The 27,952-nt window shown below is 40.3% G+C and overlaps 1 protein-coding gene across 1 annotated transcript; it reads right to left on the reverse strand.

Annotated features, from left to right (window-relative positions):
* Positions 1 to 27,199, reverse strand: ETF1 (eukaryotic translation termination factor 1). Its single transcript, XM_015096060.3, has 11 exons — positions 27,090 to 27,199; positions 26,825 to 26,928; positions 9,194 to 9,369; positions 8,681 to 8,820; positions 6,073 to 6,211; positions 5,597 to 5,787; positions 4,937 to 5,066; positions 4,247 to 4,402; positions 3,781 to 3,845; positions 2,482 to 2,629; positions 1 to 2,311 (listed from the first exon to the last, which is right to left on the reverse strand). Exons 2-11 carry the CDS (start codon positions 26,908 to 26,910, stop codon positions 2,229 to 2,231), a joined length of 1,314 nt encoding a protein of 437 aa, XP_014951546.1. The 5' UTR covers positions 26,911 to 26,928; positions 27,090 to 27,199; the 3' UTR covers positions 1 to 2,228.
* Positions 27,200 to 27,952: the final 753 nt, after the last annotated feature.

The raw sequence follows: 27,952 nt of genomic DNA on the forward strand, positions 1-27,952 counted from the left end.
TATTCTTAAATATGGTTTAATACTCTTCTCCATTTCTGTACATCACAACACCAAGATTTTGCTGTTTAGGATCTCTCTGTAGAGGCTATAGAGAATGCAAAGGCTATGGTTTTCACCCCCTCTTACTTATGTGTTTGTATTGTGTAAGTGTAATACATATCAGTATATATTGATACACACATCAATATATAATGCAATATATATCACTGAAGAGAACACATTGATTAAAGAAATACAAAAATTTGGCATCATTTCCAAACTTAAATAGTAAAAATAAAAACTACAAAAGGAGCTGCATACCCTAAATGTATCATGTGAAACAACAAGCATATTCAAAAATGTAAATTTACATCCAATTTCTCTGATCTTATCATATATCACATTAGACCCATTTACAATGGCAAAACCCTAAGGTACTGCTATGAAGAGAGCATGTTTGCTCGCTCTTGGGTGTTCTGCAAACAAACAGCAGAGCCCAAAGAAAAAGCCTGTTCTGGTGAAGCCTCCCGCATTGGTGAATACCAAAGAATTGACTCTTCATACTGGGGGTTGAGACATCAGGTTATACATCGACAGACAGTCATTTGGACCTCAGAGTACAGTGTTGAGAACCAGAAGCTTTACATTTAAGACATACTCCCTTCATTCAAGTGAAACAGGATTACTGGAACGATAGGCAGGTCTGCAACCTGGGAACAAGGAGCTGGTTCAGACCAATAAAGCTACGAGTGACTGAGTCAAGTCAGTGAAGAACAGCAGTCAGGCACTAAAGTGTTAAAAGTACCCAATTTGAAAATCAAACGCACCCCACTATCCTAGCAGTGTGGGGTGATACCAATCGACTTTTGAAACCTTTGGTCCTTCAAAGTCCATTTGGTATACCTTCTTCCATTGCTACCACTGGGCACGTCCTATACACTTTGTTCACTGTCACCACCTCAGGCACCCTGTCTGTGACCTTGCATGTTTGCTGGGGTTAAGTCTGTTTTACAACCCAGCTGTGAAGCCTAAGCTTCAGGTTTTCAGGCCCACTTTGGGGTCCAACATGGTTAAGTCCTTGGTGCCAGAAGTTGTGTCCCCATCCCTTCCCACCCCTGCCCTTCCCACCCTCCTCCCATAATTTCTCCTATGAGAGGTGCTTGTAAGTCCCATATTTGAAACAGATGCTCCAACCCCACCAGGAGGTCAGGGGTTTACAATTACATGCACAGTCATACATGTCTTGTCTGTCGTTCCTGTGAAAAACCTTGCAGTTCATTTTTTAAAAATCAAAACATTCACATAATCTCATGCCATCCAACACAAGGAAAACACGACCACCTCCCTTTTGCAAGGACAGACCCAAGCAAAATAAAATATTTAAATGTCTTTGCTTCCACTTAAATTGCATGTTTTATTTCTCCCAATTCCAGCAATAGCATAGAAGTCCCATCATATCCATCCCAAACTGGTTTCTGGTATGCAAGATTATGTGAACCCTTGTCAAAGCAGTTGATGCTAAGGGCTCCCAAACTCTGGGCGCAAATGCACCTGCAAAACAGATGGAAGGAAACAGCAGTGGCCCACATGCTTCATGTGTCAGTTTATCTTTGCAATGCAATCTGCATCCTTGAAACTGACAGCCTGGAGGGGACGGGTAGTGTGAGGGAGTGAAGATGAAATTGCCTATTAGCTCACCCTTTCGACATTAAACAGAGACCGAGAGAGAAATGGTTCCAACATTTCACCACATATATTTCTTCTTATGCAGTCTAAGCTGAGAATGCCATGTAAATGGGTCACTGCGAAATGCAGCAATTTAATTTTTCTCCAATCAAAATAAACAAACCAGTATATCTCATTTCTATTAACTTTTGAAGGTTTACAGCAGTTAAAGTATTTTTGCTTCTATGTATGAAGGTTAAAAAAATCTTTTTTTTTCCCATAAAATACAAGAGCAACCAATTTCACCATCAAGTAAAAGTAAAAACTGGGATTCTTTTTTAAATTAGTCCAAAGTGGCATTTAGGAACTAGTTGTAGGCTGCTGCGCTGACACCATGACAAACCAAAGTGTAGGGTTGGGTCTGGTTTTGTTTCGGTTTTCTTTTCAATATCCAATGCTCATGGATTAAGTTCTGGAAATGTTCCAATTGTAAGGCAGGGATCTGTTTGGATTCCACCACGGGTATGCTCCTTGGGTTGGATGCTGGAGGGTGAGGCACGTTTTGCCGGACCCATGTCGACTACCTAGTAGTCATCAAGGTCAAAAAATTCATCATCTCCTCCTTGGTATTCCATTCCCTGGAAATCTACTCGGTACCGCAAGATACCTACGGGAACAAATGAACAAACAATAAATAGCTGTGGCTGACAGAACTGGAGAGTGGGGAGCAATCCCCTTGCAGAATTACAGCACACTTCTCTGGAATAATGATATTTCGGGGATATACAGGAAAGGTGGCTGAGACCCTAGCTTTTAGTTTTCTGATTTGCTACTCACCTCCAATTCCACCAAATCCTTTGACAAACTGTGATCCTTCTTGTGACTTATCTGTGACAATTTCCAATGTAGCTCCAAATTTTTTATAGTTGTTGGCAAACCACTCCAGAAGGGGCATGCTCTCAATCAGCTCATGTTCTTGTCCTGTCTGCAGGGGCAGCCATGAGATACAGAAACAGTAGGATTAGGATATATCAAGACATGGATTTGCTAGACACTGCCTGCCAACATTCTCCCTCTTCCCCTCAGATCTACGGTGTGTTAAACTGTAAGCAAATTATGAGTTATGGCGACAAATGCAACAGCACAGAAATTCTGATTACTTCAAACAACATTCCTCTCCAGGCTCTAGCATCAGTAATGAAATGTTAACACACCTTGGCAATTTTTCAATTCCTCCCATTGTCTTGAGAAGTCAGGCTGTTACAAAATGTAACAGTGTCTCTAGACAATATTCATTCAACAGCTAAGAGACAAGCCACAACTGCTTTTTGGAGGAGCCTTGTAAAAACCAAAGTCGTCCAACTCAGAATTTGAAGATGCTAACAATTAAAATATTCAAAAGCAGAGACATTACTTTGCCGACTAAGGTCCGTCTAGTCAAGGCTATGGTTTTTCCTGTGGTCATGTATGGATGTGAGAGTTGGACTGTAAAGAAGGCTGAGCGCCAAAGAATTGATGCTTTTGAAGTGTGGTGTTGGAGAAGACTCTTGAGAGTCCCTTGGACTGCAAGGAAATCCAACCAGTCCATTCTGAAGGAGATCAACCCTGGGATTTCTTTGGAAGGAATGATGCTAAAGCTGAAGCTCCAGTACTTTGGCCACCTCATGCGAAGGGTTGACTCATTGGAAAAGACTCTGATGCTGGGAGGGATTGGGGGCAGGAGGAGAAGGGGACGACAGAGGATGAGATGGCCGGATGGCATCACTGACTCGATGGGCGTGAGTCTGAGTGAACTCCGGGAGTTGGTGAGGGACAGGGAGGCCTGGCGTGCTGCGATTCATGGGGTCGCAAAGAGTCGCACATGACTGAGCGACTGAACTGAACAATTAAAAGGGACCTGTGTTGAGCAAGTAAACTTTTTTATACTCAAGAACCAGGGTAACCATCACTTAGCCTCCTTCCTTGGAATCAGACTATTATGTGGCATATGGGAGTGGACCACCTCCTGGTACTCCCACTGCCAACAAGTAGAGGTCTGGTTTCCTGAGGCTGATGCTACTCTATGCTGCCAGTGGTCTAACATACAGATTTATGTTTCCTTACATGTATCATCAAAGCATATAAACAATCACATACCTCTTTGTCTGTAAAATGAGACTTATCCTTCTCTTGTTCTGGAGTTAGATAGAGAATTTTCTCCTCTGCAGTATTGAGGAAAAAAAAATATGTTAAGCTGCTTCTCAGACACTAACAGGTTTAAGTTCCATGAGGTGAAAATTAGGTTAGATGAAAGGACTCCTGAACTGATTCTATCAACCTTCTTTTCTTAAGCACATTAGTCAGTATGCAGTGCATGGATGTCTACCAGGTATACCAGTCCTATCATAAGGAAACATCAAAGACATTTAAGATACAGCCCTTATCCTCAAAAATCTTAGGCAGACATTTATCAGTTCAATAGGGTACAGGCTGGGAGTGGGGAAGAAGGTATACATGTCTTTTGATTGCTCCTGAAATCAGCCACCTTGTCCAGTATCCACCCCAGGCTTCTTGAATACACAGGTCAGTAACAAATGGAAAACTTATTTACTAATTATCATACCTTCTGTCCCTTGGCAATGAAGAACATATCTCATGATATCCAGATTTTCATAGACTATTAGAATCTCTACAGCTCCCATTTCTAAAGCCTTTAGTGTATCTTCAACTCCGAAACAGTACTTGCCCGTGTCCTGGCTTATTTCATCGAAGTATCGCCCTGTGGTTAGGGACAGGTCAATAAGAATGTATATTAATGTTTCTTTTTGTACATATACACCTGCTTACTCAAAATCAGAGAAAGAGAAAAGGTCAACTTAAAAATAACTGCCAAAAGTTAGTGAAAAATCACACCACTAGTCAAGGCTCCAGAAATTGAGTCTCAAGAAGTACCAGGCTGGACCGAGTACATAATCATTTGGAAATGTGTGTGTGTCAAATTGGAAACACAGCCAAACAATGGCCCTATTAATCTTTAATTTGAGCTTTTGAATGATTGATCACTCTAAAACAAAGGATAATATGGGAAATTTGACTGAAGTTTGGTTCCTACTGCCAAAGGGTAAAAACAGTAAGAAAAACAAACATTAATATTAGACGTGACATCTAAAGGATGATTTAAAATAATGATTCCATTGAGAAGGATTTTAATAAAAATGCTAAACCTTCCTCTTTTACCCTTCTCAGTGTCTTGTTTTGTACATACACAAATACAAAAACTTTTCACAGGAAAGAAGTTGTATTTCACCGATACCTATTAATTTCTTCTCTTGAATGAACTTCACGTTGGAGAGGACCTCAGTAGATAATTCAATAGCTTGATTGAATCCATTTTCACCACCATAAGATATATCAACTAATTTTAAAACTTTTGATTGCAACCTCTGACACAAAACAAAATTATAAAAAGAAAAAGCACATCATTAGTACTTCAAAACACCCTTAACCAAGACCCGTCACCTATTAATGGCATGCAAAACTAACCAGTGAAACCTCAAGAGGAAGGCTATAGGGGAAGGGGCCCAACTTACTCAAGAACAGGTCTCATGAAGATCACCTCCCCAGCCAACTGTATTGCACATCCTATTAGACTTACAAAACCAGCTCCTAGTTTCTTTGAAATCAAACTTCAATTTAAAGCCAATTATGGCAACGTACTAAAACCAGGGGCCAACATAGGGCCAAGAAAGATTCCATCCCCAAATGGCTGATTTCAAAAGAAAGTAAGTCCAGACACGGGGGAATATCTCCTAATATTACTAATAATACACACAAAGTTTTGCCAACACAGAGCGAGGTTTTTAACATGGAATTTATCACTGTAAAAGAAAGAGATGTGCATGTCCCAGCACTCACAGAACTCAACTACTCCCACCTAGAAACTTACATAATGGAACATCTACTTCTCACTCACCTGATCAAACATATCAGATTGACTTAGTTCAGTTTTAAAGTCAGCTGATCCAGCTAAAACGAGACCAGCCACATTCACCTTGTCCCCAGAAATAAACAGCTGCACAGCAGTCTCAGCTACTTTTCGAACATAGTTATGTCGCTTTTCCATTCTTAAACGGGCAAAACGCAAGGCTGACTGACCTCCTCTACCTTTGACAAAAAAAGTGATAAGAGAAAAAGGCATTTATTAAGTACATGATACCTTGCTAATTAAAAAGTAATTATATAACCGTGCTATTTCCCAAGGAAAGGAGAAAATCACTATTCCTTTCAGAATAAAATTGCTTTTAGTGAGTCAACACTAATTCTGTAGTCAAAAGAGTCACAAATAACAATGCTTCTCCCATCACCTGAGTTTACTTTCCCCTATTACACAATTTGCTTCCTTAATGCTGGACACAAAGCAAAAGTGTTCATGTTCTCTTCCTAGATTACCATGTTTCTTTGGGAGATCCACAGTGAATTTGTGCAGGACTTCTCTTGTATTTCCTTGGAGTGTGCCAAAAAGTGCACCACTACCATCTATTACAATGAAGCCAAACTTGCTATCATCTGAAAGTAGTGCTGTAAGAGCCTGCAAAGCAAACACAGGTACCACACCATAAATCTCAAGGCTTTGCAAAATTAAGACAAAATTCCAAAAGGTCATATACAAGCCCTTTCCATTCACTCAGAACGGTATGGAGTACTACAGAAAAACCATTTCACGGAGTAATTTAAAGGCTTCAGCTATAAATATGTAACTCACATAGACAAATCTGAACCTGATGCAGGAGAAAACCAACAATATCAACGTGAAGCCTTTTTTACAAAGCTGACCTAGGCACAGGAACCCAAAACTAACAGTTATAGGGATCAAATTCTTCCTAGGTTGTTTTTAGACTGCTGGTGGTCTAGGGAACATAATATTCAAAGTCTAACCTCCAAAAGTTGACTTGCTGTTACCATTAATAACCCCAGCATTAATAAGCAGTATTCACTATGGCTAATAAGAATCTTTTGCAAATCAATTCTAGAATAGGAGTACTCACTGAGGACAAAACCCAGAAACCATCTATAAAAAGATCTAGTTTTGAAATGTTTAATTATCTCTTGAGTAACATTAATGACATCAATATCTAAAATTCAATTTTTAAAGGTATTATACATAATACTGAATTTTTATGAGAGAAAATCCTTCTGGGTTAGTGTTGTATCATTGTATTTCTGCCTCCTGAAAGAGCAGATCTTTAAATAGATCTGGGACCCATATAGATGGGTAAGAGTTGGCTTCTATAGACATGGTAGATGACTAATTACTAGGTGGCAGCCTCTATAGAGCTAAGAAATTATTACCCATACCATTTAACTGAGGAAGAAAACAGCTCTTCATGAACTGCCTGGAAAGCAGATTAAGCACCAAGAATCACTCTTTAACCCAAGCATACTTGATAATTAGCATTAAGACATGAATATTGCGCATATTAAAAAATTTGCCTTTAAGATTCTGTCTTCCAATGCAGGGAGGTACATGTTTGATTCCTGGTCAGGGAACTAAGATCCCACATGCCACAGAGTGGGGCCAGAATTTAAATAAATAACTTGTTTTAAAAAAATTTTGCCTTATCCCAATTACCTCTGTTATATAACTTGATTAATTTAGGTTCTCATCAGGGAATAGACTTATCCCTCATAATAAGAATATATAAATATCCTGATTAAACACAACTTCAGTTGTGTTGTTCAGTATGCCACATGTATATGTAGTTTATAACAGTTAGAGCCAAAACAAACAAAGCTAGTTAAGATGAAATGGTATCTTGGAAAAACAGTTAAGGTTTAGAAAAACCAGTGAAGCTAACTTAGATAAGTAAAGTAAAACCAGATAACATGAGTATCATGTACTATTTAAATCAAGAAGACTCAAAATCTGCTTTTATCAAAGCAGATACAGCTAATTGGAAGAGGGTGGCGAACTGCCTCCCCAATGAAACTTTTGCTAGGAGGAGGCTGTGACAGCCAAGAGAAAAATCTCCACCATCTATGCAGTCGCTCAAGATCTGACTGGAACTGAACTTCCCGTCAAGTTAGCAGAATCATCCATTGTAAACTGTGTCAACAAATGTCAGTTCTAATTCCACTACAGAGGTTTTCCCCTATGTCGATGAAAGGCAAGAGACTGAACTAGAAGCCAGTTGTGAATTCCTGATTGTTCTACTATTGACTGATTTAGGTCACTCTAATGAGGTTTCCTTTCTACCCTTAATGTTCATCATATTATGACAGTTCTGTCACTCAAAAGTTGTTTTTTTCTTTTTAATGGATGGGGAAAAAAAGCTCTTATGGTCCTGACTACTGAAGATTTTTATAATTTGTGAGCTGAAACTAAGAATGCAAGAAATATATTCAAGTGTCATGGGTACATAGGGAGACCTAGAGATCAGGTAGTCATTTATTTCTTTGCTTCTAATTAGTTCTTCAAACCCAGCTTAGCACTTTCCTCAAATATACTGAATATTCATGTCATTCATTGTCATAATAATGTATCTTTTTTTTAAAGAGCCAGCCTCATAAAATAGAACAGTTATTTGGAAAACAGCCTGTCAATCGTTGAACTGGTTAAACATAATTTCTATATGACCCAGAAATTCCACTTCTAGCTTGTATACCTGGCCCCCCAGTGAAAACATATGGACGTACAAAACCTTGTACACGTATGTTCAAAGCAGTATTATTCATAACAGCCAAACAGTGGAAATGACAGTTTCACCAAATGATGTTATTAAGTGAAATGTGGCATATCCATGAACAGATAAAATATGGAAAATAGTATTTGGTAATAAAAAAAGAATGATGGATAATACATACCACAAAATGGATGAACCTTGAAAACACACTAAGTAAAAGAAGCCACAAAAGGCACAGAAAAACAGATTAAGGGTAGCCTATAGCTGAGAGATCTTGGGGTATGGCGGAAGGGACAGAGGAAGGCCTGGGAATGACTGCTAAGAGCTATGGTGGGTTTCTTTTAGGGTAATGAAAACATTCTGTTTTAACTTCTTACCTCTGTATGGAATTTGTTGTCACACAAATACAATGACGTATTAATTGGTTTGAAAGGTTCAAAGTCAATGTTGACTTTCTTTTCCTTTCCTTCTTCCGTTACAATTGTACCACAGTAAACAACCAGGCCGTTCGGAGGTACTGCAAAGAACAAACAATTTCTCCACTTAAATACACACCTAATTTTTCTCAATTAATAGGAAATGTTCCCAAAGCTCATTGTTCTTGCCCCTTTAAATCATAATTTACATGAAGTACAAATATCTGTAAATTTCTCAGACAGATTTCTCTTCCTAATTTTGAAACTTGAGATGTTTTCAAAAGGATTTATTATTTTAAGTATAGTACATACTACTTAACTTTCAAAAAATAACTTAGGGGAAAAAAAAAGACCGAAGGAACACAGCTCATGGCTGGGTAAAGAAAGCACTTGTGACCAAAAGCATCACAACAGAGTAAGTGGAAATACAACCAAGACCAAGTAGAGGAGGTAAATGATCAAGCTCCAGATTACCTTTGTTATAGAGTTTGAGTCTTTGTTGTACAGATGTAATGGCTCCCAGGACTGAAAGGCGGTTTACTCGTGACTTAATGTTAGATGCAGTTCCAAACTCATCTGCTAACATTTTTGCCACTCGTGAAATCTGGTCTTTGGGAGGAATGATCAGCGATATCATGCTTGTGCCATTGCTGTGGAAGAATAGCATTAGAGGTTTAAGTACTACATAAGTAAAGAATTATCATTAGTAAATGGAGTTAAAAGTGAGATGCCCCTAATATGGGAAAAATAAATCACTCTAAAAGTGACCATGAAGGTAGCGGCTATACCTCTGTAATTAAAGTGTACCCAGAACTAGAAAAGTGTTCAGAATATGGTAGGTATATCAATCTTCAACAAAGAGGCAAGACTATACAATGGAGAGAAGCCAGTCTCTTCAGTAAGCGGTATTGGGAAAGTTGGACATCGCATGTAAATCAATGAAAACACACCCTCACACCATACACAAAAATAAACTCAAAAAGCTTTAAAGACTTTAAGACATGAAACCATAAAACTCCTAGAAGAGAACACAGGCAAAACCTTTTCAGATAACTCGTACCAATGTTTTCTTAGGTCTGTCTCCCAAGGCAACAGAAATGAAAGCAACAGTAAACAAATGGGACCTAAATAAATTTATAAACTTTCACACAGCAAAGAAACCATACACAAAACAAAAAGACAACATACTGAATGGGAGAAAATACCTGCAAATGATGCGACCAACAATGGCTTAATTTCCGAAACATACAAATAGCTCATACAACTAACTCAAGAACAAAAAACAAACACTATCAAAAAATAGGCAGAAGACATTTCATGAAAGGACACTCAACACCGCTAATCATCACAGAAATGCACATAAAAATTACAGCAAGGTATCACTTCCTGTCAGCCAGGATGGTCATTATCAAAAAGTCTACAAATAACAAATGCTGGAGAGGTTGTGGAGAAAAGGGAACCCTTCTACACCATAGGTGGGAGGGTGTTGGTGCAGCCACTGTGGAACAGTATGAAGGTTGCTTAAAAACTAAATACACACACACACGCACAGCCATAAAAAGGAATGAGCTAATTCCATTTGAGGAAAGAGAAAAGACATATCCCATCACTTAATGTGGAATCTAAAATATGACACAAATTTATTTACAAAACACTCAGGAAAAAAAACTTATGGTTACCAAAGGAGAAAGGGGTTGGGGGAAGGCATAAATTAGGAGTTTGAGATTAACGGACACAATACTATATATAAAGTATCAACAGATAAACAAGGTCCTACTGTACAGTACAGGCAACTATATTCAATATCCAGTAATAAACCATAATGCAAAATAATATGAAAAAGAATGTATATATACACACATAACTATCACTGAATGTATATGCTGCTGCTGCTAAATCGCTTCAGTCATGTCTGACTGTGCAGTCCCACAGATGGCAGCCCACCAGGCTCCTCCATCCACAGGACTCCCCAGGCAAGAATACTGGAGTGGGTTGCCATTTCCTTCTCCAGAATGCCTATATTTTGATTTACAATCAACTATACTTCAATTCAAAAAATATGACAGGTGTTTAATTCTTTGAATGAATACTAGCTTTAGCTATATGTAAAGACAAAAGGCACTTTAAGAGGTACTTGGGAAATGCCTCATTCACCAAGGAATGAAAGGAGAAGCTTTGATAAAGGTGTGACAAGACTGGAATTTAACCTTGAGTCCATGGCAGAGGCTTAGAATCTGGTGGTTCTTCAGAGGAAGATGCAATAATAGGATGGTGCAACAAGTCTAGATGAAATACCAGTTTAATATCCTGGACCCCTCCTTCAAAATTGCAGGCTCACCACGATAACTTAGAATCACTAATTCAGCACCCCAAGTATCCTGATAATGACAAACAAGAGTCTTGGATTCACATAAAATATCCCAGTTAGGAAATCTCTGTCACACACACACCTTTCTCTCTAAATAAATGTACCGCTAAATGTATTTTACATATTAATCACTTTTGAGTTTGATTAAAGAGAGAAATGCAGAGTCTCATTACCTCCGGGTACCCAAGCAAATTAAAGTTTCTACAACTAAAAACCAGGACAAAACCCTAACTTACGGAGGATACATCCCCAAGGCTTTATCCCATGAGAACTCCCTTTTGAACAGCTACCAAGACCTCTAACCTCAATATTGATGCCAACAACATATCTTTTTAACCTAGACATTCTCAAGACTTGCTACTATTAAAAAAAAGTTACCAAAAAAAAAAAGAGAAAAAAAAAGTGTTGGCAGGATGCAGAGATAGGGAACCCATATGCATTGCTGGTGATAATGTTAGATGGTATATAGCCATTATGAATAACAACGTGGCAGTTCCTCAGAAGGTTAAACAGTTACCATGACTCAGCCATTCCACTCCTAGGTATATGCTCAAGAGAAGTAAAACTATATGTACACACAAAAACTTGTGTCACCAAAGGCACTGTTCATAATACTTAAAACGTAGGAAAAAACCCCATGTCCAACTAATGAATGGATAAACAAAATGTGGTATATCCAAACAATGGAATTATTCAGTAATAAAAAAAATAGAGTGCCAGTACATTATGTACATTATACTAATAAAAAGCAGTAACAAAAGACCACACTTGCACGGTTCCATTTATATGTCATGTCCAGAATAGGCAATCCAGAGACAGGAGCCAAGGTGGAATGGGGAATGACTGGTAATGGGCACATGGGGTTTTTTTTGGGGGGTTGAAAATGTTTTAAAATCATATTGGTGATCATTGCAGAGTAGTGAATAGTGCTTCCACTGCAAGGGGCATGGGTTTGATTCTTGGTTACAGAACTAAGATCTGGCCTGGTCAAAAAGTTTAAAAAAAAAAAAAAAGTGCTATAGGAAAGACTCAAAATAGAACTTAGTAAGATATTTCCTTTAAGGTTTTTTAATCTGCGAGCTTACAAGAAAAGCCAAAGGATTTTCCTGAGAGGTGCTGATTTGTGTTTACCATTAGTAAAAATAATAATCTTATGTTAAAAAAACAATATCCAGTTTATTAAAAACAATATGAACTGAATTAGAAGAACAACAAACATATACATGGGATATTACAAGTCCCAGATGTGCCCTGACCAAATCTAATGGCAGCTTTCTTATGAATATCTATCATTATAAATTGATTCAATTTCATATACCCAGACAAAACCCTAACTGAAAAAGATACACACACCCCTATGTTCATAGCAGCATTATTCACAATAGCCAAGACCTGGAAACAACCTAAACGCCCATCAACAGATGAATGGATAAAGAAGACATATATATACATGTAGTGAAAGTGAAGTCGCTCAGTCATGTCCGACTCTTTGCAACCCCATGGACTGTAGCCTACCAGGCTTCTCTGTCCATGGCATTTTCCAGGCAATAATACTGGAGTGGATTGCCATTTCCTTCTCCAGGATACATGAAGTACATATATACAATGAATACTACTCAGCCCCACCCCCCACAAGAGAGAACAAAATAATGCCATCTGCAGCAACGTGGATGCAATGAGAGATTACCACACTAAGTGAATAAGTCAGAAAGACAAATGCCATATATCACACCTTATGTGATAGTGTGGAATCTTGAATATGACACAAATGCACCTACTGACTAGACAGAAACAGATTCACAGACCTGTGGCTGCCAAGGAGCGTATGGGAGGGATGGAATAGGAGGTTGGAGTTAACAGATATAAGCTATTATATACAGAAAAGAATATTAAAGAAAAAAATAAATGTATATACATATATATAACTTTGCTGTAGAGAAATCAAATTGTAAACCAACTATGTCAATAAAAAATAAATTGAGCCAATCTATATTTTGAAGGCAAAAGCTGATCTGACATGAGCCAAAGTATGTTAAGAAATGTGACTGTTGTTTTACAAACTGTTTCTACTTGATACTTAATGAGTCTATAGGAAAGTTACTTCCTGAGATTCTTCAAGATCATGATCCTAAAGGCTATGATAAGTTTAATCATTACAAGTTTTAGTATCAAAATGAAACAGGTGGGGGCTTTCTTTAGATAAACTGGATAGATTGCCAGAAACACCTAAAACTTTTTCCTAATTGCTGAGTGTGTTAACTTCACATATATCCAATGTCTGGTGGAAGTCTGCAAGAAAAAGAAATTAGAAAGATAGCTACAGTGTCAAGTCAAATAGGCTTATGTGAACAACATCAAAGAGTAGAGAAAACCCCTAATATTAGCTTTGTAACCATAAGTGTTTGAAATCTGTAAGCGTCTGGAAACTATCTTCCTAGAATAAAATAATCTTCACAAATGTGCGTCTTGGTACCAGCACTGGAAAAGAACCTCATAGTTTTCTCCTAGTGGCAAAGTTCACAAGTCCCCTAGTCAGACAAGTTTTCTTTAGAAGGAGACAAGATGGCTAGCAAGCCCTTCCACAATCAGGATAGTTGCTCTCAGACTGTCAGCTAATGTTGGCTTCAAACCCAGCATTGTTTCTGCTGGGCTATCTACTCAAAACTTAGAAGGCTGGTTCACAACCTTTGTGATACTTTCCTCAATAAACTACAAGTAAATTTATGAATTATGAACTACAAATACGTGGTAAAGCATGGTGTGTGCTCTGCTGCCACCCCTTGGACAGGGGAGCAGATATTCTAGTCAAAGCAGAGAATCAAACAAATTCATAATAAGCAGCTTTAGTTGTACAAATACAAGCAATGATCATGAAATTAAAAAATCAGACATATATACAACTGTAGTGGCCATGTTCCAGTTTCTGAATTAGATGGAAAAAGAATTGCCAAATGAAACAATTTGGTATCTTCTATTACAAAAAAGAAAACGCTCTTTACAATCAGTGGGTGTTCTTTTAGCAATCAACTGTAACAAACTGCTGTCCTTCCAATATGTATCCTGCTAGGGACCTAAATTTCTTAAACACTTTTTGATCATTCCTTCTGGAGGCCAAAGAGGAGAAAAGGAGTTTGCTCGAGGAGGGGCTGGAAAAATTAGGCAAGTAAATTTAGCTTCAAATTTGTTTCAGATTGTAGGTGTCACCTTATGATATGAAACTATACAAGACAGGGAAAAGTTGCAATCTGAATAAGATAGGTAAATTGCAATCTGAGCTTTACTGACTTGTATTTGTTTTCAGATGAACAATTCTCAAAAGAGAATTTCTTTACCCTGGGGCTTTTGGACTCTTTAGGGACCAAAAGAGTTTAGCTACTTCTCAAAAGGGCTCAGTTGTAGGAAATGTAATGAGAAGGGGCTAAAAGGATAGCAGGGTAGAGGCTCAGAGATCAGAAAGCTAACAGGCAACAAACCCAAAGGAGGTAAAGTTTGAGGCTAAACAGAATGCTGGGATAAATTAACTGAGGGGCTGAAATGCCTAAAGGAAGTCCCTAAAGCAGGATAATCAAGTGGAGGACAAAGCAATGACCTTAAGATAAGCAGCTATTTACTTTTCACTGTGGACAGGTTAAGAAGATAAGCATCCATTAAGCAACTTTCCTGTATAGCACCAGAGTTGGGCAACCTTAAACTCACATCCATTTAACATCCTAGAAAGGAGTAGTAGAGATACCTAAGAACATAATCTTGTTATGGAATTCCACTTAAAAAACTGGTAGATTTCTACTAAGTTGTTAAACATGAAGCTACTTAACAGTTAGTCTTGGCTTCTTACTCATTTTGAATTCTGACTAATGTTTAAGAAAAAGTGGGCCTCCCTGGTGGCTCAGACAGTAAAGAATGTGCCTGCAACGCGGGAGACTCAGGTTGGATCCCTAGGTTAGCAAAATCCCCTGAAAGGAATGGCTACTCCAGTATTCTTGCCTGGAGAATCCTATGAACAGAGGAGCCTGGTGGGTTACAGTCCATGTGGTCACAGAGTGTCACACATGACTGAGCGACTTTCACTAGTTTCCCTTTGTGCCTCTCTCTATCCAGTCTTGAGGACTTCCCTGGTGGCTCAGACGGTAAAGCGTCTGCCTATAATGCGGGAGACCTGGGTTCAATCCCTGGGTCAGGAAGATCTCCTGGAGAAGGAAATGACAACCCACTCCAGTATTCTTGCCTGGAAAATCCCATGGGCAGAGAAGCCTGGTAGGCTACAGTCCATGGGGTCACAAAGAGTCGGACACGACTGAGCGACTTCAAGTTCACATTCTACCCAGTCCAGGGGAAACCTTAAGTTTCTGAATTCATCTGACACCACTGGGGATGAGGATACAAGGATTATTTACATAGATGGCCTCTACTTTACAAGTTTAAAGCCTTCATGATTTGTATGTTGGGTTTGATAACAGCAAATTAAAAGCTTTTCCAGGAATTTTATGGCTGTCCAAGTGGTTAAGACTCTAGTTTCCACTGCAGGTGGCACAGGTTCAACCCCTGTTTGGGGAACTAAGATCCCACATGCCTCACAGAACAGCCAAAAGAATACAACTTAAAAAAAAAAAAGGGAAGCTTCTGGTTTTTAAAAATTAAAAACAGTTTTTCCAGGAAAAGTTTCCAAACAAAATAAACACTTTTTTACCCCTCACCCGCCCCTCAGGCAAGCCAATCAAAGTTGCTAGACCAGTTTGTGTAAACACCAAAATAAAACCAAGAAAGCTGAGTATTTCGTTTGAGTATTTCATTTGAAGTAGAGCAAAGAGCCCTCAGGGGAGAATGAGAAATAAAGCTCTCACTAAGGAGTTGCTGGCAGTGTAAGCAAACTACACCTTTTAATTTTAATAGTTTTCATCCATGCCTCTGCTTTGTCACCATGTCCTTTTCCCCAAATCAGAAGGCTCTTCTCATTCAAGTCAGTGGATTATGAGGCACACAGCAATGATTCACAGGCAGGCTGTAAAAAAGGCACAGCATACAATGTGCTGTGTAAGGTGTCTAGGGGCCTCTGTTCTCAGACCCCTTCCTTGCTGTCATCATTTTAGGGGCACAGTCCCTTTTCAAAGAAGAGGTCAGCAGTGCTTCCACTCAGAGGACTAACTACTGAGAAATAAAACAGCTGGGAGACAGAAGTAGTTGTAAATAGACTAAATACGGACAGTTGAACAAACTAGACACAACTTAGGAAAAGCAAGAGAATTTAAAGAGACAGCTGACAGCTTCTCTTCCTGCATTCTAAAGGTGACTGTTGGGTTTCATGGCCCTTAAAACACTACAGGGAAACATTAAGGTGCAGATTACCAGGACTGTAAGGACTCCAAAGAAGAAAGCTCAAGGTAATCAGAGCAAAGGCTGTATTATGGAGTGTATGTAGCTTTACAGTTTAGCAGTGTTCCAGCCTTTGGGTTCAGGAAGCCTGCTCATGCAGTTAGTCATAAGAATGACAAAACAAAAATCTCAGTAGTCTTTGACTTGTAAAGCTCTTACCAGTGCTTATCATTTAAGAACACTTTGGAGAAGGCAGTGGCACCCCACTCCAGTACTCTTGCCTGGAAAACCCATGGACGGAGGGAGCCTGGTGGGCTGCAGTCCATGGGGTCGCTAAGAGTTGGACACAACTGAGCGACTTCACTTTCACTTTTCACTTTCACGCACTGGAGAAGGAGATGGCAACCCACTCCAGTGTTCTTGCCTGGAGAATTCCAGGGACAGCGGAGCCTGGTGGGCTGCCATCTATGGGGTCACACAGAGTCGGACACGACTGAAGTGACTTAGCAGCAGCAGCAGCAGCAGTAGCAAGAACACTTTAGAATGGAGATGTGGCACCCACAAGCTTATCCACTGGCCAATTTGCATGAGAGCCCAGAACCCTTGAAGAGCTTTCTGAAAAAGCAAAACAAAAATGCTTAGATACAAAAAGATCTCGTCTTCCTTTATATTCTGATTCAATAGCTCTTGAATAGGAGGAGTGAGGCTGGTAGTGATTATGGTCGAGAGAGTCTTAATTTCAAATGGATTGATTTAAATAGAATCAGACTTTAATGCATAACTAGGGTTAAGAATCACTGTGTTGGCTTCTTTTCTATGCTTTTAAGAAGGACCTCTCAGCCAGCTAGTCAAGGAGATTGCATGATCTCACCCCTACTAAAAGAAACTCAGAGCTCATCTCCTGCAGGTAAGCTGCTGTCATGTATCCTAGCAATAACGTAACTACAATGAATCGTGATGGCTCAGATGTGTCCAACTTTTCCCAGCCAGAACACTCTCAAGTCACTGCCATCCATCTTATCACTCCTACTTTCAGATTAGGGCAAGAAGCATTTTAGAGACTGCCTACTATCCTTTCTAGTTGGGATTTAAGAGTATATGCTCCCCAGGAAGCTATCATCTCAATGTTTGACCAAGATAAGCCTAGGATACGGATGGTCAAGGTTTCCCCTATCCCCTTTTCAAGCTCACAAAGCTCAACTTAAATTTCAGACACAGCATTTCTGGGATTCACTAGCCAACTACATGGTAGGGATCCCAGCTGAAAATCAGTTGGTTCCTCTCCAATTTCTACAACTTCTGTTGTTTTATTCACTATGGGTTTTCCATTTTTCTTCTTTAACCAAATGCACAAAAATGTAAACTCTGAAACGAAAGCAATTTTTACGTGGGTTTACTGTGGGAGCATAACAGGATGGTGGTTATGAGCACAGGTTTATGATTATCCTACTGCCACAACCTCCTTCCTTCACAAAGTCATGAGGGTTCTATAAAAGAATATATGTCGAGTGCCTAGCATGGAGAGCAGATAGACCGATAAATGCTAACTAGATGGAACCTGAGAGCTTCTTTCGCCCCGCCCCCCTGTCCTTAAGAGAACCCAGAAAGAATTAAGGGCACAGCACAGTTGGAGGGCAGGGGAGAGTAGCAACACTGTTAAGTGATGCTATAGACTTATTTGAATCTGAGTAAGCGTAAAGAGAGAGAGATAATAGTTAACTTTGTGGTAGGTGATAATCACCTTTACTGGGTTACAGGACGTGCCAAATCTTCCAACAGAACAAAAGAACTAAGCCAAAACTCAGTTCAAATAATATGGTCAGAACACTATAAGCTGTTTTGGAATTCATCACAAGGGAGAAATATAGAAATTCCTCTCTACTCCTATCTGGTTATCAGTCACGTCAAAGATTTGACCTGTTTTTCACCCAAAGAAAGTGTGTTAGTCGCTCAGTCGTATCCAACTCTTTTGTGACCCCATGGACTGTATCCCGCCAGGCTCCACTGTCCACAGAATTCTCCAGGCATGAATACTGGAGTGGGTAGCCATTCCCTTAACCAGGGGATCTTCCCCACCCAGGGATCGAACCTGGATCTCCAGCATTGTGGGCAGATTCTTTACCATCTGAGCCACCAGGAGTCATTTCTACCAAATAACTGTGAAATAACACTTCTTGATGGCAGAATTCATTTCAGCACTGAGTGCACGCTTAAACATTTGAGAATGAATAAATGGTTAATTGCTAACATAAGAAGCAGGGTCTTCTTTATACAGTCTCTTTCTAAGCAGACACCAAAGATTTTATTCTAAACTATTAAATAAAATATCAATTAAGAGTTTGCCAATCTTTGGAGAAGAACTAACATGTGCCTGGAAAAGACTAATCATCTCTGCTTTAGCTTCACTAAAATGCTCAAACCGTCAGTCTTTAACCATAACAAAAATTACACTTTCAGTATCTTCTTTTGCCACCTTTCAACTGGTTCAACCGCACCTCAAACCTGCTCCCAAATATTACCTATGATGCAGGTAGGAGGTGGGTGGGGCTGCTTTCTATAGAGAGTTTACAGAATACCAAGAGGATTCTGTTACTGTTCCAAGTGGCTAGACAGAGTTACTGGAAACTGGTTTTGTGCTACTGACCTCAGGGTCAGATGCCATTACCAGATGGACAAGGACCAAGATATGAACACACCAAGACATTAAAGCAGCCTCTAACCTAGAAGACACAGTAACTCAAAATGTCCCAATATTTTGCAGAAAGTAAAGTTTACAAAAGGCTCATTTTAGTGTTTTATCCTCAAAAGCATTAAGATTACTACTGTACTCTAAAACAAAACTGTATTTATCTGGTGGAGTATTTTTTTCTACAATTACAGGAATTTACTTTGTCATAAAAGGGAAACTAAAAACAAACAAATCGACACAGTGGAATATTCCACTAGGGAGCAGCAGAAGCTGGAAAATTTCTCTAGCATTCCCACATCAGTGAGAAGCCAGGAGATAGCAATCACAACCAACATTAGGGACCAACTAACCATCAAGGTTCTACACAGGGCGAGAAAGTCCACTTCTTATCTTTCTTGGCCACTATGCAAGTACTTTTCAGATAAAACAAAACCCACAGCCTTCCTGTTAATCTTCTCTCTAATACACACATAAGCTTCTAGGCAAGGATTTAGAAGTAAGTTATTTCCCTCACCAATGATGCTCATTAAGAACAAACATGTTCAGTACCCAAGTTCTTCCTAGGGTAGATTTGCAAACAGTATGCCTGTTCCCTTTTATCTTTGCTCTCGAGTCTCTGCACATCTGCTCCCTCTAGTAAATCGAAAATCTCCTTGGACAAGAATCCTCCTTTCAGAAGAGAATAGGAGATGTTTCTATTCAGCAAAATCAAAGAGCAAGGTAGTGTGGTATAATAGTTAGGACCAGAGGCTCTGGAATCAGTAAAGTGGGGACAGAATCTAGCATTGCCCCTTGTTAAGACTGTTATATTAGCAAAGCTAATAAATCTCTCAGCACTGCAAAATTTTTTCATCCATGAAATGGCAGTAATAGCTTTTTTCATAGACTTGTTGTGAGGAGTCAAAATATATGCTCTTCAACCCATCTTCAGGAAACTACTTTCATTGCTTGATTAAAACTCAGTCTTTCTTGTCCATGAACTTCTAACCCTGTCTTTCCTGAGGATCCTTCTTGCTTTTAAGTTGAGTCATAAAAGCCAGAAGAGGACAGAGAATGGGATGGCCAGAAAGAAGGAAAACTTTTTTCTTCAGTAAAAAGCTAAAAATATCCAGAGGTATTCAGAAATTAATGTTTGGGGATCAGTACATCTTCACTACTTGCAAACTAGTGTTGGGACTGTCACACTTTGTTAAGCCAACTTTACCAGTGAGGCACATATATGCAAATACTCTGCACTATTCCAATACCCTGACAGCTCACCGACTATCAACCAACACAAAGCTTTCCAGTCTAATTTTAGGTTAACTGGCTTTTAATCAAGAATGAATGTCAATGACCATTTCAAAGTTGCAGATCAGCTACATACAGCTCCACTACATCAGTTTATCAAAGACACTGTATCAAACAATGCCCAAAGTAACATTCTCTGACAACATTCACCTGCCTTGTTTAGGAAATCTGCCCAAGTAGTTAAACAATCTCTCCATTTTTGACCATGTCTAATACCTCATTTAAGACCCAAATAATCTGCTTACACTACACCCCCATCAACATGTACCGTTATTCTGAGACCAGAAATGGTTCATATCATCACTCCAAGGTTGTGTGTCAGACTATTTTCTCATGGTGTTGCACAATGCTTCCCTAAATGTATAAATATCCAACCTACAGCAGACGTTTGATGGAGCTTGTAAGCTGACTAGTTAATAGTAAAAATGCATCTGTGGGCTTCATTTTTTACATACTTAGATGTGAAATTGGGGAACAAAGTTAGAAGGCCACAGACATCAAGAAAAGGACAATCTTCTACTTTGACTAGGATCATTCTTCTAAAGGAAACCTTAAAGGATAAAATGAAAAAACAACTTCAAGGGTTAAAATAAGGACAAAGTGAACATGTAAATACTTATAGGATGGGTATTACATACAAATTAAGTAGATAAAAGAGAAACAGCACTGGATTACAGCAAAGAAAGCTTGACCAACCTATCAATGTCAAAGAATCAAGTCTGTTTTTATCCTTGTATCCACAAGAAAAACAATGAAATTATGGCTGTTAATCAAACTCAATTATGTTTTGGAAGACGTGAGAAAAAGAGTAACCACACTTTATCTTGATTCACTTAGAGTCAAAGAAAAAGATACCTGTTCAGGAAGGGGGTGGGGGAAGGAAACTTTCATTACTACCTAATAGGCAGTATTAAGAGGAAGCTGTTATGAAAGGGAACTTCATTCATCATGCTCTCTGAGGACAGCTGCCCACAGAAAAACCTTGTAATTCTCAACCTGGTGGGAAGCATCTTGAACCCCCTCTAAATCCTTTCTCTTCCTCACTAAAAGAACAGCCTGCTGCAGATACTCCTATAGAATGTATCCTAGAAGAAGGTTCTATTCTGAGATCCCTGGAGAACAGGGTGGACTCAAAAAATTTCTGCTGCCCAAGTTCAGAGATAGATGGTTGGTTCCAGCAGTAGGCCTAGGGAAAAAAGGCAAATTTTTCCTGACTCTTTAAATAGGGCCTGAAGCCATTTAGCCCCGCTGCAAAACCCACATTTTAAGTTTTCCCACAACCAAATTCAAAAAAAGGGCCCTTTGCTAAAAGGGTCCAACCAGTGTGTGTCAGGGGGGCAAGCAGGTAGGGAGGACACTGGAGACCTACACTGCATTCTGGCTTAAACGGTATTCTAATTATGTACTCTTGCTTACCTAGGAATGTGTCCGGAGCAAACCTTCCTTTCCTGGAAGGATAAGTGTATCTGCCATTACAATAAGAAGTCTGTCAGGAGTTGAAATTCAAAGAGAGTAATTGTCCATTAGGATCACAGTGCACAGAACACCATGCCAGAATACAGCGGCTGTCAGGACTAGTTCTGAGTCGAGGCCGGCAGCCTAATACCCTTGGAGTAGACTGAGGAACACCACCGCACCCTATCAATACACTCTTATCTGCCCCTCTTCCCCTTACCTCCTCAACAGGCCCAGACATGTTGGTGGCATCTATATTTTGACCACTTTGTGGGAAGTCACTGTAGTTTGTGTTCTACACTCATCTCTTCCCAGGAAATTAAAAATATTCTAATTCTCGACTTTTCTCTAGTGGGGTCTTTTACCGGTGTAACTATCAGAGACAGGAAAGGCAGGGAAAGCCAGAAGAGGATGAAAACCACCATCTTTAAGAGCCTGAATATCCTGGTATCAGTATGAAAAACTACAAAGTATCATTCTTATTACAGCCACCTGTAACTAGGATGTGGAGAACTAAAAAATAAAACCACCTAAAATTCATCGCTTTGAGACCATTCCAAGAATCCTTTAGGTCAATGTTCTACTAATCAACAACTTCCACTTAGGGAAGGAACCCAAACACATTTTACACACTTTAATTTATTCAAATCATATAAACAACCTATCTATATTCTATTTAAAAAACCCATTCATTGATCTCATAAAAATACTAACTTTTAATTCAATATAATGTGAGGAATTTTCTGGAGATTTTGGTTTGTCCCTGGCTTTTAGAAAGCTCTTAAAAACCTTAGAATTTCCTGAGATGGGGAGTGTTTTTGTTATTATTCATAAGGAGTCCCCAAGGAGCACACCTGAGTTTATGCCAATGAAATGACTAGGGTGGGGCCCCTAAGCACAATTAGGATGGACCAGTCACCAGAAAGACCAAGTTTTTTGGGGAGGGCTGAACTTCCATCTCCATTCCCAGACCTATGGGAAGGGGTAGTTGCAGAGTAATCTATATAAAATTCCTGAACAAGATTTAATGAACTTCTGGGTTGGTAAACTCAGGTGGCATACTCCAGTTTCACAAGGACAGAAGCTTCTGCATTTGGACCCTTAGAGACCTTGCCCCATCTACCACTTCATCTGGCTATTCATTTATATCCTTCATAACATCCTTTGTAATAAATCAGTTAACATAAATAGTTTCCCTGAGTTTTTTGGACCCTTCTAACATATCATTGAACCCAAGAAGTCACAGGAAACCCCAAGGCCTAGGCTTGCTTTGGCATCATATGTGTGGGCAGTCTTGTGGGACAGCCTTGTGGAATCCGATAGTAACTCTGGGTAGTGTCAGAATTGAATCCAACTGTAGGAATACCTTGTTGGTGTCCAGTGAGACTTGAAGAACTGCTCAGTGTGGGGGAAAAAACCCCACACATCTAGTATCAGAACTTCTCAGAGGAGAAAAATTGTTCCATCCTGCTGTGTATCCTATGTCCCCACCCCTACCCCTGCCCATATATATATATCTGGGGGCAAGAAAGACAGTCATATAAAGTCAGGCAATTTATTTCCTTCAAGGTATCTACAAGTTATTTTTAACAAAAGCTTTAAAAATGTCCCCAAACCACAGAAGACTCAAATGAAGCTTAGAAACTGCCCTGATCTTTAAACATGGGTTATCTGACTGAGACCTGATTATATATGAAATGTATGATTCCCTGAGGAAGATAAGTGAAGGGGGGGGGAAAAAATTCTAATACTCACAGACATAATTTAGCCCAGATTCACCTTGTCCATTCCTTGGTTATATTCACCACTGTCCTTGATATAGCAGGCTCTAGTTATGATTTTATTACCTGAAAACTACAAGGCTTCCAACACTATTTCTGGGGCTACCTCTCGCAGGCTCAGAAACATTAAACAACCTAAATTTGCCACTTACCTTTCTTCTACATATCTTCACCTGATTTAGTTCCTTACTGAAATCTACAATCATGGTTTCCATCCACATGGCTCTAGGTCGAGTTTTGGCTTATGTACACATCTGTCCTCATTTAAGACAACTATGGAGAATACACCAAGAGCAATCATAAACCAGGAAGAACTACAATTAATTTTAAGTGGGACCTATGTATAGGAAAAGCATTAGCTGGTGTTTTTTTTTTAAACTACCATACACAGAAACCAACATTTCACCAAGCTTATACAAATCTAAATATGCTATGTTCCATCCAACATAAATTCAAATTATATGTATAACACTGCTTTTAATTCAGAAAGTATGACAAAGAGACAATACCTCCTGTGAAGATTAAATGAAATAATGTATTGCTTAATACAGTGTCTATAATATGCTAAGTGCTTAATAAACTAATGTGCTTGGAAACTTCACTCTGTTCAGATTTACTTAATCAGTGAGTCTGTTTTGCAGGCGGTTTTCCTTTAAAGCTACATTACCTTGGGATCATATATCAAGATAATCACATATTGGCTATCTCAATTTCAAGATTACTCTTATCCCAGCATACCTGAAGAGCCAGTGTTAAAAAAAAAACAAACCAATCTCTGATTCTCCTGCCCAGAATTGACGAGGGGCAGGGTGGAGAAGAAATCTTCATTTCCAAAACAATTCTACTAATCTACCACTGTTTCACTATCTGGTACTAATAACCATGCTTGAACACAACCTGTTTTCTCCTGAAACCTACAACTTGCCCCTGCCCCTTAAACATCACCACAAATAGATTCATTGTACCATCCAGTTTGTGCTTAAAATTAAAAGTCCACCATGTTTCTCAATGACTATTTTAACATTAGAGAAAGAAGGAAAAACAATTCTCACTGCACATTATGATAATCTAATGAGTCTGACTAATATAACTCAGCCATACAATCTTGCTATTCTCAAAAAGAAACTGGTATATACTAAGAAACTTCTGAGTCAAACAGAATATACGTATGACTCCCTTACTGATACCTAGCAATGGTCAAGAATGTAAATTTTCATGGGATCAGGATATAACCAAATCCTGAAAAAAAACAAAGCAGGACATGATTATCAACCACGTTGTTCATAGGACAGCTTAACCTTGCGTAAATCTTGAAACCTAACTACCACTTGCAAGAAAAATTGTGCATAAGAACCTCATTTTTAGCATGCTTTTAACTTTACCTAAGTTTGTTAATCAAAGAACTAAAGCCTTTAAAAGCTTCAAAGAGGAGCTTAAAAGTTTCAAGTGGCTAGGTAACATGGCTAGGAACAAATTTAAGAATTAGCTCCCTCCATTAAACAGTAGAAAGGAATGCTGTTACTTATTTAGCAGCAACAACAACAATCTAGAAAAGTCATACTCAAGTGAAGGATTCAAGCAAAACAACAGAAGATGCTAATGAAACAAAAGAATCTGGCTAATTCCTGGTGGTGCATCATAATGGGTCATGATCTATTATATTATCCCTCCTGTACAGTATTCTCACACTTGGGGAATAATTATTCTACCACGTGGCATAGAATCATCTGTGTTCAAGTTCTGGTAGGACTGTATTAACTATATCTGAGTAATTCTATTAAATACAAAGAAACACAAACCTAAGGAATGAAAAATAAGCTGCTACCTTCAATTTGTACCAGAGAAAGTGAGCAAAAACTCCAGTAACTGAAGAGAACCAAACTTCCAGAAGTTTCACCCCAAACAGAACTGTCACTAATTATTAAGAACAAAGCACAATGGCAAAACTGTTAGCCTTGGGCTTCAATGCAACTAAGCATACTTACTTCATAAAACAGTAACTACTATGAGTTTGATGAATCCCATCACTGCAAATCTGCCCACCAAGGACAAACCTGGGTCAGAAACCAGAATGTCCAATTCATGTACTGAAAACAACTTTCAACACGGTCCCAGACAAGCCACTCTGCTATTCTAAGAATGCTCAGACATACAAATATGTAATGTTCCAAAAACTTTTTCCCTGCCACATAGTATAAAGTTTCTATGACTGGGAAAAGAACAAAATAAAGTAATAAAGTGAGAGAACAGATATACCCCTGACACACTCTCCCCTAAAGAGTAATTTTTAAAAAAAATTTAAAAGAGCATATAAAGTTAGTTTTAAACTAGTTCACCCTTCCCACAATGGACACACCTAACAGCTGCTTCTCAAAATTTACCAGAGAAAACTCAAAGCCCACCGATTCCAGTTCTGAATTTCAACAAGCATTAATACACTAGGCACTTCTACCCCAGGAGTTCCAGAGAGAGGCCAACAGGGAGCCTGTTCATATCAACAACCCCATAAGTCGGATTTCTCCCATACATACAGATACACAGCTGTCAGCCAAAACCTCCCCTCCGGCGCACACATTCTCAGTTTATAGGTGGATCCTGTAACAGCTAAAACCAGGAAGCTAAAGGGTAATTAGAGGACTAGGAGGAAGTCATCTTGGGAGAATTGTAAAACCCAGAGAAATCAGAGGAAGTCAGAAAAAGGTTGTCCTTGACTACCTCTCCTTCCCGCCCCATCCAGACTTAATCCCACCCGGGTCTCAGAAGCCCGGGAGGGAGAGGCCATTTTAATGAGGCTTGGCTGAAGAATGTAAAGGAAGGGAAAGAGGAAATCAGGGAAGGGCCTTTGGAAAGGAAGGCCTGGCCCTTTCCCCCAACAGCACCCGAGTTGGGTGGAAGCATCTGGAGCTCAAAAAGGGAGGTGCTGGATTCAAGCGCCTGAGAGAGGTATAAAAGTAGCAGTAGCCCTACCACGAGAGGGTCGAGTGGTCCGAGTACCGGGAGCAGGACCCCCTGGCCCCAAGAGGGAGAACTGCTCCTTCTGGGGCCAACGGCGTAGACCCTAGCCCCTGGGACTGAAGCTACTACCCAGAGGTCCAGAAGGCGGGAGTTGGCTAGTGCCTGGTTCTCCTCATCCGGCCATGCGGCGCGGGGGCGGCCATCCTGAGGGGTCCCGGAACCGAGAGGGCATGGGGGGGCCCAGACGCGGCGCTCACCCGCGGGCCGCCTCCAAGCTCTTGATGAGCTTTTTGATCTTCCAGATCTCCACGTTCCTGTCGGCAGCACTGGGGTCGTCCGCCATCTTCTCGCCTCCTCCTCCCTAGAGCGGCCCGGCGGGGCCCGGAGACACCAAGACCACAGAGTTAGCGCCGTCGCTGGGGCAGAGCGGCCCCCTTCCTTGCCACCCCCGAGAGTCCCTCCTCTTCCCGCCCCGCGCGGCCCGCCGCAGTGGTAGCTGGCCTTTCCCTCTCCCTGGCTTACCTAAGGGCCCAGTCCTGGGCGGCAGCGGCTGCTCCTCCCCGGCGGCGGCTCCGCGGCGGCGGCTCTGACGTAGGACACCGGCTCCCTCTCTCCAGGCAGCTGCATGTGTTGCAATCCGCTCACATGGGGCCTGTGACATCACTTCCTCTGCCAGGGGCTGAGTGGTAGTCGGCGGGCGGAAGGGAGGGGGCCAGCGAGTAAGAGGGGGAGCTCTGCGCGCGCCGCGACTTTCCATTGGCTGTTTGGGCCGTGGCCTACAATGAACCCGCCGATTGGTCTCATCTGGGGCCGCGCTGCCTTGTGAGGTAGAAGCCGGGGGCGGGGAAATACCTCCTTCCTTCCGGTTCGGAGAGCAAAGAGCTAGGAAGCGGGCGGAAGTAGGTGAATCTCGCGAGAGTTTACTCTAGTCCTGGCTGCCTATACCGGGGGTGTTTCTTAAAGGGCAAGGCGCGTGGGTCGTTGTCTTCTCTCCCACCTTCTTGAATGGAATGGGCTGCTGAGGGTCTGCGACGCATTTTTACTTTCGAGCTGGGACGCGCGGTTTGAATTGCGTCTGAGAAGTCTCAAAGAAGCGCCTCACTCTTTGCTACTTCACAGCTGACGAAGCACTTGGGCCTGCGTGCGTCACGGCTCCGCGGACTAGTGTTCAGACGCTCGGCCAGGGTGTCAGGATTAGGAAATTTCTCCAGGGTAGTCCAGCACCCCGACACCCGCATGGGCAAGAGAAGCACGTTCCTTCCCGGTCCAGGGCTAAGAGGGATTCTCTTTGAACCTGGAACTTTATGGGGAAGGGGAGAAAGCAGGGGCTGCCTGAGGTTGAAGACATGAGGTATCTGATACCTTGAATGGTTTGATTTGAGCTG

The sequence above is a fragment of the Ovis aries genome, chromosome 5 (assembly GCF_016772045.2).
Source record: "Ovis aries strain OAR_USU_Benz2616 breed Rambouillet chromosome 5, ARS-UI_Ramb_v3.0, whole genome shotgun sequence".
Classification (NCBI taxonomy): domain Eukaryota; kingdom Metazoa; phylum Chordata; class Mammalia; order Artiodactyla; family Bovidae; genus Ovis; species Ovis aries.